The sequence below is a fragment of the Octopus bimaculoides genome, chromosome 7, assembly GCF_046866305.1.
Source record: "Octopus bimaculoides isolate indiv1 chromosome 7, ASM4686630v1, whole genome shotgun sequence".
In the NCBI taxonomy this organism is placed as follows: Eukaryota; Metazoa; Mollusca; class Cephalopoda; order Octopoda; family Octopodidae; genus Octopus; species Octopus bimaculoides.
This window is the reverse complement of record NC_142934.1, coordinates 97,492,415-97,507,414: the sequence shown is the minus strand read 5'-3', so window position 1 is coordinate 97,507,414 and position 15,000 is coordinate 97,492,415. Positions and strand designations below refer to the sequence as shown.

Below are 15,000 nucleotides of genomic sequence, written 5' to 3'. Positions count from 1 at the left end.
TAAGAAACTTGTTTCCCAACCATGTAGTCTTGGGTTCAATCCCACTGTGCGGCACCTTGGGCAAGTGTCTTCTACTACATCCCCAGGCTGACCAAAGTCTTCAGAGTAGATATGGAAGACAAAAACAGAAAGAATCCTGTCGTCATCATCGCTGCTGCTGTTGTCGTCATCATCACTATTTAATGTCTATTTTCCATGCTGGTATGGGTTGGACAGATTAATAGGAGTTGGCTAGCTGGGGAGCTGTCCAGACTGTAGTTAACTGTTTTGGCAAGGTTTCTACAGCTGGATGTCCTTCCTAATGCCAACCACTTTACAGAGTATGCTGGGTGGCTTTTACACAACACTGATACAGATTTTTTACAGAATTCAACGCCAGCGCTGCAAGTTATGACAGTTCATAGACAAATACATCTAGATGTGTTCGTTTATGAAGCACTGTAACCTGCAGTACTGGTTCTAAATCCCATAGAAAATCTATAGAGATAAACTTAAAAGTGAGAATATTGCACTACTAACACAAGGTGGGAAGCAATATTGACATGTAAACCTGTAACATACTTGGTAGCATATTATGGTTACAAAACGAAATAATGTGTCCTTGCCAGCAATAAAATATGCATATCCGTTGGCGGGAATGTGTTTATTTGGTGTATCCAATTGTGTTACACAACTAAACTTAGTGGGTATTTAAGTAAAGCGTTTATGTTTGTGGATAGCTGATGGGTTAGATGAGGTTTTGATGAAGGGACAAGCTTTGAAATATGCATATATTGCCATTACCAATATTTTCTATCTCCAATCGTATTGTGTACATAGATATATTTGTTTACAAAACATTGTAACTTTCAATGTTGGCTCTAAATTCTACAGAAAATCTATAGAGATAAACTTAAAAGTGAGAATATTGCCCTGCTAACACAAAAAGTAACAAGCAATATTGACTTGCAAACCTGTAACATACTTGGTAGTATATTATGGCTGCAAAACAAAATACTGTATCCTTGCCAGCAATTAATACTGTAGGGAATAAAAATTTATGACTTAAAGGTTTGGTTTCTGTTTAGTTACATATTTAGGAGTTAGTTATTGATTTACTTATTAAATTTAGTTACCAATACTGTTGTACATAGGGTAAATGTGTTTGAAGGTTGTGGTTTCTTTTGTATGTTTCTTCTCAAACAACACTTATTTTAGTGAAGTTGACACTGCTGGATTGAATGGTAGCACCCAGGTGTTGAAACCATAATGATATCCATGGGGCAACTGATGATGGAGGCATGTTGGATTGTTGGTATGGCTGTTTTTGTAAATGTGGAATAGTATTATAACGCATCCTTTTGATATATATATATATATATATATATATATATATATATATATATATACGGTTTAGATATAGATTCAAGGCTTGAATATGGTACTTATGCGAAGGCACCCGAATTTCACATCCCAAAAGGATGGGTGATTAAAATCAAATAATAAGCAACACGGATTTCAAAAGTGATTGCAGTACGCACGTTTCATGCTACTTCAATTTATTTAAGTAATGTGAGCATTACCTTAAATGCAATATGAAGAGCAATCTTCAGCTGCACGAAAAAATGTAGAAAAAAAAGACATATTACAAATGTGGCAATGTGGCAACATATTAAAACCAAGTGGGAGAGAGCAGAGGAAGAATATATAAGTCCATCTTGACATAGCAGGGTCTATCAGGCTAGTCTGATAGACCCTGCTATGTCAAGATGGACTTATATATTCTTCCTCTGCTCTCTCCCACTTGGTTTTAATATGTTGCCACATTTGTAATATGTCTTTTTTTTCTACATCTTTTCGTGCAGCTGAAGATTGCTCTTCATATTGCATTTAAGGTAATGCTCACATTACTTAAATAAATTGAAGTAGCATGAAACGTGCGTACTGCAATCACTTTTGAAATCCGTGTTGCTTATTATTTGATATATATATATATATATATATATATCCTGGCACTCTGTTAGTTATGACGATGAAGGTTCAAATTGATCTGATCACTGGAACAGCCTGCTCAAGAAATTAACATGCAAGTGGCTGACTACTCCACAGACATGTGTATCCTTAATGTAGTTCTCAGGGAGATTCAGCATGACACAGAATGTGACAAGACTGGCCCTTTCAAATACAGGTACTACTCATTTTTGTCAGCTAAATGGACAGGAACAATGAGAAATAAAGTATCTCGCTCAAAGGATGCAATGTGTTGCTGGGAATTGAACTCATGACCTTATGATCATGAGCTAAATACCCTAACCACTAAGCCACCTGCCTTCACGTGTGTGTGTGTGTGTGTGTGTGTGTGTGTGTGTGCATGCATGTGTGTGTGTGTGTAGTAAGATGGCAAGTTAGCAGAATCATTAGCTCGTCAGACAAAAATGCTTAGCGCCATTTCTTCCATCATTATATTCTGAATGCAAATTCTGTGGAGGTCGATTTTTGCCTTTCTATCCTTTCAAGGTTGATAAAATAAGCACCAGTTAAGCACTGAGGTTGATGTAATCGACCAACCACCATTCTCTGAACTTGCTGGCATTGTGCCAAAATTTGAAACCAATACATATGTGCATGTGTATGCATGTGTATGCGTGTGTGCGCGTGCATGTGTACCTTTGTCTAGGCATCATGTAATGGTCGTAAGTGAGCATCATCATCATCATCATCATATGAGCAAGGCTGTTTGTTTGCTACCAGTCTTTCATGAAGAACATGTCTAGCCATGGGGCATATATTACCTTCCTTGGAAACATGGTGTCAGAAAGGGTATCTGGCCTTGAATAGCTGCCTTAACAAATTTCATTTGATCCATACAAGCATGGAAAAGTAGACATTAAATGATGACGACGACTACGATGATGATGATGATGATGATGATGATGATGATGGTGATTATCAAGATACAAAGATGCTATTGCGAGTAAAAGATATCTTCTGTCTTAACTAATTAATTAGCTAACTGCAGCTTAACATAACAACTGCAACATAATTCTTGACTAACTGGTAAAAATTGCTAACTTTTGTTATTATTTTCCACTAAGAAGCATCTGACTCATACATGCAAATCTTCCAATATCGGTTACTACGTGTGAAGCTTACTTAAACTATATAGACTCCTGCTATGAGTGAAGGCATGGTTAAGTGTTTAAGAAATTTACTTTGTAATCATGAGGTCATAGGTTCAATCTTGCTGAGTGACATTTTTTTTTTCTTCTTATTTTTGGGTTGACTGAAGCTTTGTGAATAAAATTGGTACAGGCATGGCTGTGTAGTAAGAAATTTGCTTCCCAACCACATGGTTCTGGGTTCAGTCCCACTGCATGGCACCTCAAGCAAGTGTATTCTACTATAGCCCAGAGCTAACCAAAGCCTTGTGAGTATTCTACTATAGCCCTGAGCTAACCAAAGCCTTTGGCAGATGGAAACTGTTGTGGCAAGAGTAAGACACCCTCTGATGAGAATAGATGGGACCACTACATATAAATAGTAATGGTCTGATGTAGTCGGCAGTTCATAGTCTGGTCTTCAAAGTCCAGGTACAACTTACAGTTCAAGTTAGTATGTTGGAAACAGTGATTGTTGGTTCATTGCATGTTTGTTACTGCCGTTGTTTGTATTCTTTATCAATCGTCAACAATATCAACTGTACTATGATATTGGGGGCTTAAGGATGTAACATCTGGTGATGAGGATTTTTCAAAGCTCCCATAGATTATTTGACAATTTGTTAAATTATGGAGAACCTATTAGTTGCAGTAATACAGCTTCAAGAGAAGCAACAGGAACAGCTACAGGAGTTGCAGAAGCAAATATTACAACAACAACAGTTAATTAAGTGTCAGTCAAGGAAGTCTGAAAAAGTTTGTTTACACCAGACGACATGGTGAACTCAATTTCTGAATTCACTTATAATCCGGAAGAAGGTATTACGTTTCCTGTGTACAATAGAAGGTACGAGGAAATTTTTAACGAAGATTGCAAGTCATGATTGGATGAGGAGAAAGTGAGGCTATTACTACACAAGGTAGCTCCGGCTGAGCATGAACGCTACTGTAACTTTATATTGTCCAAAAAGTCAAGTGAGATGTGTTTCTGAGAAACTATTGAATTACTCTCAAAGATCTTTTGTGACAAAAGTTTGTTATTCAACACTTGAATAGAGTGTTGGAACGTAACAAAAAACGACGATAATGACTTTATTACATATACTGGAGTAGTCAACTGCATGTGTGAAAACTTTAAACTCCAGAAACTCACTCAGGATATGTTTAAATCCCTTATCTCTGTACAAGGCCTTACAGCAACTGAAAATAGAGAATTTTGAGCAAGGATTCTTTCAAAAATGGAGCAAGTGAACCAAGACTTAACCCTACAGACCATTGCAGAAAAATGGCAAACAATAGTAAACCTGAAGCATGACATGAGAAAAATTCAAGAGAAAGATTCCGCAAAAATACAGATGTGTCGACCTGTAAAGTACAACCAAAAAAGAGTGCCAAGCTCTAATCCATGTTATGGATGTGAAGGCCTACACTTCAGAAAAGAGTGTCTGTTAAAAAACTGAAAATTCTATAGTTGTCAGAAACTTGGTTACAAGAGCTCATACTGCAGGACAAGATTACGAGGATCGAACACAAAAAGTTCTAGGGTGTTTTCAGCAGAAAGTGAATATGACACAAAAACAAGAAAATTTATACATGTAAAAATAAATGGTGTAAGTATTAAACTACAGTTGGATATGGGTAGTGACATTTCAATCATAAATGCAGATATATAGAGAGAAATCGGGAAACCAAGGTTATGTGAAACTGAAAATTGTGTGTGGCATGACAGGCGATAAATTATATTTCATGGGCGAAATGTGTACAGATGTCACATTTTGAGGAGGAACATGTGAAGCAAAAATATTCATTGTGGAGAATACAATCAATCTGTTTGGTACAGATTGGTTAGAGTTATTTGACTTATGGCACTTCCCCATAAGACTCTACTCTAAAAACATAAATGGTTGTCCTGTTAAAAATAAATTGTCTGAGGAATTGAAGAGAAAACTGTAAAAGATGTTTCCTCAAGTACTATTGGAGGACATAGGTCTATGTAAAAAAAAACTGAAGCCTATTTTCAAGTAAGTGAAAATGCTGTGCCTGTATTTATATTTAGCAGAAAAGTACCATTCACGGCAATTGAAATTGTAAATGAAGAGTAGAACAGACTGGAAAAGAGTGGAATCATCTATTTATAATATACAGCTGTAGATATAAAATTGGCATGCCATTGGTTTTGACAACAAGAGTTTCAGCTGATCCAATCAATGGAACAGCCTGCTCATGAAATTACTGTGTAAGTGGATGAGTATTCCATAGACACACATAGCTTTAATGTAGTGCTCAGGGAGATCCAGCATGACACAGAATGTGACAAGGCTGACCCTTTGAATTGTAGATGCAACTCATTTTTGCCAGCTGAGAGGACTGGAGCAATGTGAAATAAAGGACACAACACACCAGGAATCAAACTCACACCCATAATAAAATCCAAGTAGTTGTTATTGAGTCTGTTGCTGATAATGCAGTGGTTGTTAACTGTAGTAGTGGTGGTGGAGGCACTGGTTATGGTGGTGGGGCGGTGGTGCTGGTTGAAGTGCGTTGGTGATGATAATATTTGCTTGGATTTTCAGCCAGCACAAACAAGAAAATATTAACAGTTATAGAACAGGTTCAATCAAAACAGAACACATGTCATTCTTCATTAATGGTTCTTCAGGAAGGTGTGATCACTGTCTCCTGGATATTTGGATATGTGTGTGTGTATGATGTATGTATATATGTGTGAAGACACATGGCTTAGTGGTTAGAGCTGTAGATATGAAAATATATACAAATGTAAGTATGCACACAGATAAACACACTTATAGAAACACCCACATACATAAACATCATCATCTGCATTTTAACATTCACATAGTACAGATGAAATTTGTTAAGGTGGATTTTCTATAGCTGGATACTCTTCCTGTCGCCAACCCTCACCTGTTTCTAATGAAGGACACCATTTGCATGATGGTAACAATTGCTTGTAACTGATGTCAAGGCAAGGAGACAGTAACACACACATACACAGCAGGTTTCGTTCAGTTTTCACCTACCAAATCCATTCACAAAAATTTTGGTTTATTAGAAATAAACATTTTAATTAAGCATTTATTACAAATGTTTATTAACATTTCTAATAAACCAAGGAATGTTAATAAACATTTCTAGCTTTATTAACATTGCTAACCATGTATCTCCTCTACAGCAAGACACCTGTTTCTGTCTCTCTTTCTCGCTATAACCTTTCATCATCTGACACAAGATCACCTCCTCCAATGTCCTCTGCCCCTTCAAAGGAGCTTTGTCTTTCAAGTTACTTGGTGACCCTGCCAGTGTAAAAAGCATCCCGATCACACTGTAAAGTGGTTGGCATTTGGAAGGGCATCCAGCCATAAAAGCCACACCAAAACTGACCCCACCTGTGCTGGTGCCTGTCCACTCTGCTGGGTGCTTGGTGTTAGGAAAGACAGCCAACTGTAAAAACCCTGCCAAAACAGACACAGAAGTCTGGTGCAAGCTCTTGTCAAACCGTCCAACCCATGCCAGCATGGAATGCGAACGTTAAACAATGATGAAAGTGATGATGATTAAATCCCAAAATGTTTGATTGTAGTCACTTTAAAACCCCCAACTGTTTTATTATGAAACCATTAAAATCCATGGGAAAACACTTGCCCATGGTACCACACGGTAAGACTGAACCCGGAACCATGTAGTTTGGAAGCAAACTTCTTACCACACAACCATGCTAGTGCCCACATATATGAACTAAAGTTATTTTCTATTTATAGTAAACACCGGTGAATATATGTATAAACAAGAGCACTCAGAGAGCGCAAACCTCTGCCAAGGCAACACCAACATCCTCTCAAAGATTAGCCGGAGATAATTTTTAAATTGAGAATATTTGAAATAAACTTGACTGCTCTCACAAATGAGAATACTAAAAATGAACCCAACTGCTCTCAAAAATTAAGTAAAAAAACAGGAAAAATAATCCAGAATTGTTGTTCGGTACCGGATCAATCCCAAAATCTAATCAGTTCATGCCAGTCACCAGGCCAAACATCCCTGAAAGTTTCATCCAAATCCATCCAGCGGCTCTTGAGATATCTTGTCCATGGACAAACAAACAAACACAACTGAAAACAATACTTCTGCCTTAGAAAAGGTGGAGGTAATAAATGTATATATGAACACACATAAACACACTTAGACATATATATAACTTATACACGCACACACACACACACACACATATATGCACATATATAACTTATACACACTTATAAAACTTATACATATATATAACTTATACACACATATATGCAACCTTCATCTATTTATAGTATACAACTATGAATATGTCGTCATTGTCATTGTCATTGTTGTTGTTGTTATCGTCATTCTCCTCTTCCTCCTCCTTTTATGTCTGCTTTCCATGCTGGTATGGGTTGGAAAGGTTGTCATAGTCTGACTCAGTACTTCATTTGAAGTTACAGCTCTCCTAGATGGGTCAGAGGATCACGGTTCACTCATATGCTCTATTTATATATGCATGTAAGCACACACCCACACACATGAACACACACACACACACACACACACACACACACACATATACACACGTATAACCTATTTCTATTTAAATTATGCATATATGTATATGCAAATGTATGTATGTATATATGTATGCATACAAAGGAATGAATGATAAATGAATGACAAGTCAAAGGAAAAATAGAATGAAAGAGAACGAGGAAAAAGAGAAAGTGAGAAAAAGTAACAAAGGTGAGAATGAGTGAGAGAGAGAGAGAGAGAGAGAGAGAGAGAGAGAAAGAGAGAGAGAGAGAGAGAGAGAGAGAGAGAGAGAGAGAGAGGAAGAGAGAAGCTACGATTAAAAGAAAAAGTGAAAGGGAGAAGGAAAGAGAGAGAGTGAGAGAGAGAGAGAGAGAGAGAGAGAGAGAGAGAGAGAGAGAGAGAGAGAGAGAGACCATGAGGAAAAGAGAAAGTGAGATGCAGACAAATAACGATAAATAGATAGATAGATAGATAGGGAGGGAGGGAGAGAGAGAGAAAGGAGGGAGAGAAAAAATAAGGATTGAGAGAGGAAGACTATGAATAAGAGAAAACGTGAGAGGGAGACAAATAAAGAGAGAGAGATAAAGAAAGAGAGAGAAGCTATGATTAAGAGAAAAAATGAAAGGGAGACATAAACATAAATAGAGGGAGAAGGAAAGAGAAAGAGAAAATTATGATTGAGAGAGAAAGACCATGGGGAAGAGAAATTGGTAGATAGATAGATAGAGAGAGAGAGAGAAAAAGAAAGGGAAGAAAGGAGCTGTTCACCTGATAGAACTTCATCTATTGTAGCATACTGGGACTTTTTGAACCTTTCATTCAAGTTGGCCACACTGTGAGGTCTATCATCACATCGGTACATCTTTGATTCCTGAAAGACGGAAAATAAGGATACTTTGTAGAAGAAAGAAGTGACGGTGGAACACTGTTCCACTCTAAGTTGTGTCTCTATGTCTAGAAACATTAACCCATGTCTACAAATGTATGTAGATTAAGTGATGTCTGCATGCATATGCATATTAAGCTGTGTCTGCATGTGTGTACATATATTATGGAACTGAAGGGAATGGAATAACGCATACAAATATATAAAATAAAAATAATCAATCGAATACACTTGTATTGTTCATAATTTATAGTCCCTTTGGATCTCTAAAATCACCAGATTATTTATACTTTAATCAATGCTATCAGTCTTGTTTCTTAAAAAAGATATAAAATACTATTCTTTAATATTTATGGTATATATGGATAAGACATATTAATATCTTCACATATTGAACATTCATCATGCAAAGTAGATAAAGCTGTGCACAAAAAAGAAAGAAAAAAAATTAATAAAGCGTGATGTCCTGAAAATCCTATGCAACAACAAAAAAAAAAAAAAGAAAAGAAAAAAGAAAAGAAAAGAAAATAAAGAAAATCTAAATTGATTCAAATTTCCCTCAGTTGGAGAAAGAAAATGAAAACCTAATAAGAATTGCTAGTAATATTCATAGAAAAGGGGGAGATAACTTCAAAAGATTAAGAATAAATTTCTCAAATTAATTTATGTGGTTTGGCAAAGGACAGCATAACCTTTGTTTGCAAACAAAGGTCAACCATGGATATATGTTTCAATATAGTTGACCTTATCAGCGTACTATACTGTAACTAAGCTTGTAGATAAGTTCACAAATTTTCCACATTCAGAAAAAGAGTTACTTAATATTTTTCTTAGAATAAAATGTACCTCCCACTCTCAAAAAAAAACATACGTTTGTTCAAAATAAATACCTGCTTTATAGTCATCATGTTTTATATGATTTATTTACTGCAAAAACATCTCTTTACCCTCTCTTTCACTTGTTTCAGTCATTTGACTGCGGCCATGCTGGAGCACCGCCTTTAGTCGAGCAAATCAACCCCAGGACTTATTCTTTGTAAGCCTAGTGCTTATTCTATCGGTCTCTTTTTGCCGAACCGCTAAGTTATGGGGACGTAAACACACCACCATCGGTTGTTAAGCGATGTTGGGGGAACAAACACAGACACACAAACACACACACATATATATATATATATACATATACATATATACGACGGGCTTCTTTCAGTTTCCGTCTACCAAATCCACTCACAAGGTTTTGGTCGGCCCAAGCCTATAGTAGAAGACACTTGCCCAAGGTGCCACGCAGTGGGACTGAACCCGGAACCATGTGGTTGGTAGGCAAGCTACTTACCACACGTACTACTATTTTAGTATTATACTATTTCGTATTATTAAAGGGTGTTGTTTTATTCAGTTCAACCAGTGGATTGTGACTATACTGGGTTACCACTTTCAAGGATTTAAGTCAATCATATCAACCACAATACTAATTCCAGTCAGATAGTTCTTCATTGATCAAATGACCAAGTTTCTACTTTTTCAATGCAAAGGATATATATATATTGGCAGAGTCCCAAATATTAACTCACTATCTTGGAACTGAACTTGAAATAACTGTGTTTAAGATGTGGAAGTACTTGTAAACACCAAACAGGATCTTGTCAGAGACTGATGATATCAGTAAGTTACTAACCATTCAGGTTCCAGGAAAACACTTTGTAAATAATCTCACCATTTTTGGGGTAAACATCCTATTGGAACATCATTAACAGTTTTGTCTTGGGCGCCTTTTCTGTGACAGACAGTGAAGACAAATTGCTGCACAGGCATTTATACCACTCACTATAGAATTCAACAACTATTACAATCTACAGTCATTATTAATGCATACATCTTGCATAGCATAGACACATGAACTGACTCATTTAGTGTAATTATATTCTTTTCTACTATCATCATAACATTTCTTTGTTAATGATTAATAAATATTTTTGTATTTGGACTTCATATAGATTTTTGTATTGTCAAGCAACTAAATATTTCGTCATTACAAATATATATATATATGTATGTATGTATGTATGTATGTATGTATGTATGTATGTATGTATGTATGTATATATATATATATATATATATATATATATATATATATATATATACATATATATATATATACATACATACATACATACACATACATACATATACTAAGGTCTTTTGCACAGTTTCTTTCTGTCTGTCAAATTTTACTCATAAAGAGTTGTTTGACACAAGGTTCAAGTAGAACACACTTTCCCCCAAAGTGCCATACAGTAGGATCAAAACTGGAACAGCCTGGTTGCAAATTCAACTTCTTAATCACACAGCTAAGCCTGTGTCTATAAAAATATTTATATATGATGTTATATTTACATTCTTTCTCACATAAACCTTCAGTTTTAAACCTTCAGTATCTACAAATATCATCCAGTCAAGTCTCACATCCTATTAGTTTATTGAGACACCTTTGAAGATCTTGTCTTCATAGAGTAATTAATTGGGAAGAATAAACTGGAATAAGAAACTAGTCCATTAGAAAATCTCTGTTCAAGATAGAAGCAATATACGAACCGAAAAGTATTGCCTATTTTGTAACCAGAACCACATTAAAGTGGTCATAAGCAATACTTTTAAACTGGAATCGTTTTGTCCATTGCCTTCTAATTTGAACTCAAAACGGAAAGCAAATAAAACATAGGTCAATTTTACAGTGTTGCCACTACTTGCCATCTTGTAATATCATCATTAAATGCTAAGTAAGTAAAAAAATGTAAATACTGTCTTAAGTTTCAGGACTCATATGAGCAGTTACCCAGTTTCCAGGGCATATAAGTAACAGAGTTCACAACATTTCTGGATGGGACACCAGTTATGTATTGCAGTGTTACTCATTTGTAGTTGAGTGGACTGGACTAATTCCCTGTCTGGGAATTGAAACCATGACTTTGCGATTGTGAGTGCGACATCCTAACTGGGCCATGTGCCCTCACTGAGTGCTAAAGGCCTTGGTCATAAACACATTTCAATAGAAATGCCAGGATATGAACCACTGACTTCTTGGCTACCCTATAAACCAAACATCTAAGTCATCTAATCTGATCTTCCTTATTTCTCTTAAGAATTAAGTGTTAAGGACAGAGACTTGAGTTTCCTTATGGAAATAACAGTTGTGTTCTTTCCACTAAAAGAGTCAAAGCCAGGACTGTTTCATAGTTTCTGTTGAATCTTTTCTATCATTTAAAGTACAAAATTCTATTTCCAGAGAAATTAACTTGGTTCACATTCAAAATCACATTCACAACCAGGAAAATAATTAACAAAATATTAAGCAAAAATTTTTATTTAAGAGATAGTTCACATTGTGATGTTCTTCATGATCAAAGATGTGAAATGAAAATAAAAATGAAAGGGACATTTTTCAAAAACACGTAAAACCAAAATGTAAATATCAAAGTGCTGCTTCTAATATGTAAAAAAAAAACAAAGCATTTCAGCCCAAACCGAATATTGTTATGTATTGCATTTCCTGGCATACAAGTCAACATAGTACATAGTGTAAACATTGAAACACTGTCACCATCATTCCAAATCCTGCTACATTCCACATGAAATTTTTGGTCCTTTAAAGTTATCTTAGTGTAAGTCAACCTACCTTTTTCAGTTGTAAATTTTGGTTTGAAAAATTTGACTTGTATGCTAGAAAATATGGTATACGTGTGTGTGTGTGTGTATGTGTGTGTGTGTGTGTGTGTGTGTGTGTGTATATATGAATATATATCCCCCCCTATATATATATATATATATATATATATATATATATATATATATATATATATATATATATATAAAATATATATATATATATATATATATATATATATATATATATATTGAAGGTTTAGATTTAGATTCAAGATTGAATATGGTACTTATGTTTAGGCACCAGAATATAGTATGGAATGGTATTATACAAAAACCATTCCAAAAAACTAGGTGATCAAAAAATCAAAATAAGCAGCACGGATTTCAAAGATGATTGTAGTACGCACGTTTCATGCTACTCCATTTATTTAAGTAATGCGAGCATTACAATAAATGCAATATTGCTCTACATATTGCATTTAATGTAAAGCTCGCATTACTTAAATAAATGGAGTAGCATGAAACGTGCGTACTGCAATCATCTTTGAAATCCGTGTTGCTTATTTTGATTTTTTATTTATATATATATATATATATATATATATATATATATATATATATATATATATATATATATATATATATATGAACAGATTTATACTCGTGAGCCACGCCACTGAGAGACCTTTGGTACAATATCACAGTCCCTGCTTTATCAACATGAAGCTAAAATATATTCATGAAAACTATCATATCAAACTTGGCTACAATTTTATTCTCAGGTATGCCATCTGGGAACTTCAGTCAACATATATGTCAGCCCAGTGGGAATCTACACTAAACAACACTAGTTTCCACAAATAGTGAAATAAAATAAAGCAAAAAGAAAGAATATTATTTGCAGAAAAACAAAACACATACAGAAAAATTGAGCATGTAAGTGAATGAGAGAAGAAAAAAAAGCAACACTTTTAGAAAAGTAAAAGTTGAACAGAAAAAGTTAGTAAGTTAATCAGTTAACGTCAATTATATTCTAAACTATCAAACATTTATTAGCTGTCATATTTTGCCATACCTTGTTAACATCAATGCTATTCTCTATATTTATATATATATGTTTTGAGTTTTGATAATCATATTTTTGAGCACACAAGTTGACATGGTATTTAGTTGTATAAACTTTCAAATATTGTTACTATCTTTTGAATCCTACTGCATTTCACATGGGACCTTTGGTCCGGTCCTTCAAAGCTGTCTTGCTGTATAAGTTGACCTATCTTTTTGGGCCTAAATTTTGGTATGAAAAATTTGACTTGAATGCCAAGAAAAATGGTATATGTAGAATTTTACATTTAATCCTTTCCATCCCAGAACTTTGAACTTCTGGAATCCCCTGTCTGTTTATATCTCTCCGAGAGGTGTTATATTAATGGCATTGATATCACCAATCTAAGGGGAAAACTTGCAAAGGCCATTTTTGTCAGACCCAACAAATGAAAAAAAAAACCCAACAAAAAACAACATTATAATTAAACCATGTTGAAGCAACAATATTGACTTATAAACAGATATAAGGCCATACATTTTGGAGCAGAGGACATAGTCAATTAAATCTGTCTAAGTACTTGACTGGTACTTTATTTTATCCATTCAGTAAGTATGAAAGGCAAAGTTGAACTCAAGAGAATTTGAAATCAGAACTTAAAGGGCCACAACTAAATTACTGACTTATGCCATTTTGCTTCCTATGAAGTATAGACATCAGCAATTTTTTCCCACTATTCTCAACTCTGGGCTAGCTTCAGAGCCATTACCTCAGTATGGTGGGGGAGAGGAGTACCCCTCGAGGGAAGGGTTCTCTCACCCAGGTCTTGTTGGTTTTGAATTGTCATTGATGCTTTTGTAACACCCCCTACCTTTTTTTCAAGGTAGGGGTGTTGGCCCTATGTATATCCATTTTTAGCTCTGGGAAGAGGTGGTCCATATGATGGGTGCTGAAAAGTTCCTGGCTTTAAAGGTATCATAAAAGGCCTGGATGGAGGTCCAACCTTCCAAGTTCTTTTACAGGGCTTAGGAAAACTGAAAGACCACTGCAATAAGTGTGTGAATCTGAGAGGGTGAATATGTTAAATAAAATCATAATTAACTAACCAAAGCAAGGAACTTTTCAGCACTCCCGTGTATTGCTTTGGCTTCTATACTTTGACCTGTTCAGCAAAGGAAATTCCACCAGGAGCTTGTACTCCACTGGCATAACTCTCAGGGTCATTGAGGCCCACCAGCCACACCACATTGCAACAAGGACTGGACCTTGTGGTGGCCATAACTAAATACCACAAAGTATTTTGTTCATCAGTCTGATGTTTCTGCCAATTCACTGCCTTATTTTATTGAGAATTCTATTACATTTTCTGACACTGGCCTCTATCATAGGACTGGAGCCATACTGGTGCACTACCTTGAAGGATCTTAGTTAATCACCTTGACCTCACTTCGGTCTGATACTTAATTTGATGATTTCTTTTTCATCCAATGACTAAGTTACAATTTGAAATAAAGGGAGGCAACATAACACACCTGTTTACACTGGTTAACACCAACATACACACCAACACATACACCAACACACACACACACACACACACACACACACACAATGGGATTTTGCATAGCTTCTGTCAACCAAATTCCATTCACAAGACATTGGTCAATTCAAGGCAACATCAGAAGACACTTGGT

General features: G+C 35.5%; 1 protein-coding gene across 2 annotated transcripts in view; it reads right to left on the bottom strand.

The window, feature by feature from the left end:
- The window catches only part of LOC106868848 (uncharacterized), a 149,122-nt gene that overhangs the window by 7,556 nt on the left and 126,566 nt on the right, over positions 1 to 15,000 (bottom strand). For both annotated transcript variants that reach the window (XM_089355714.1, XM_089355715.1), the window contains one exon: positions 8,475 to 8,577. In XM_089355714.1, coding sequence (XP_089211840.1) covers positions 8,475 to 8,577 — 103 coding nt within the window. The remainder of the gene's footprint in view (positions 1 to 8,474; positions 8,578 to 15,000) is intronic.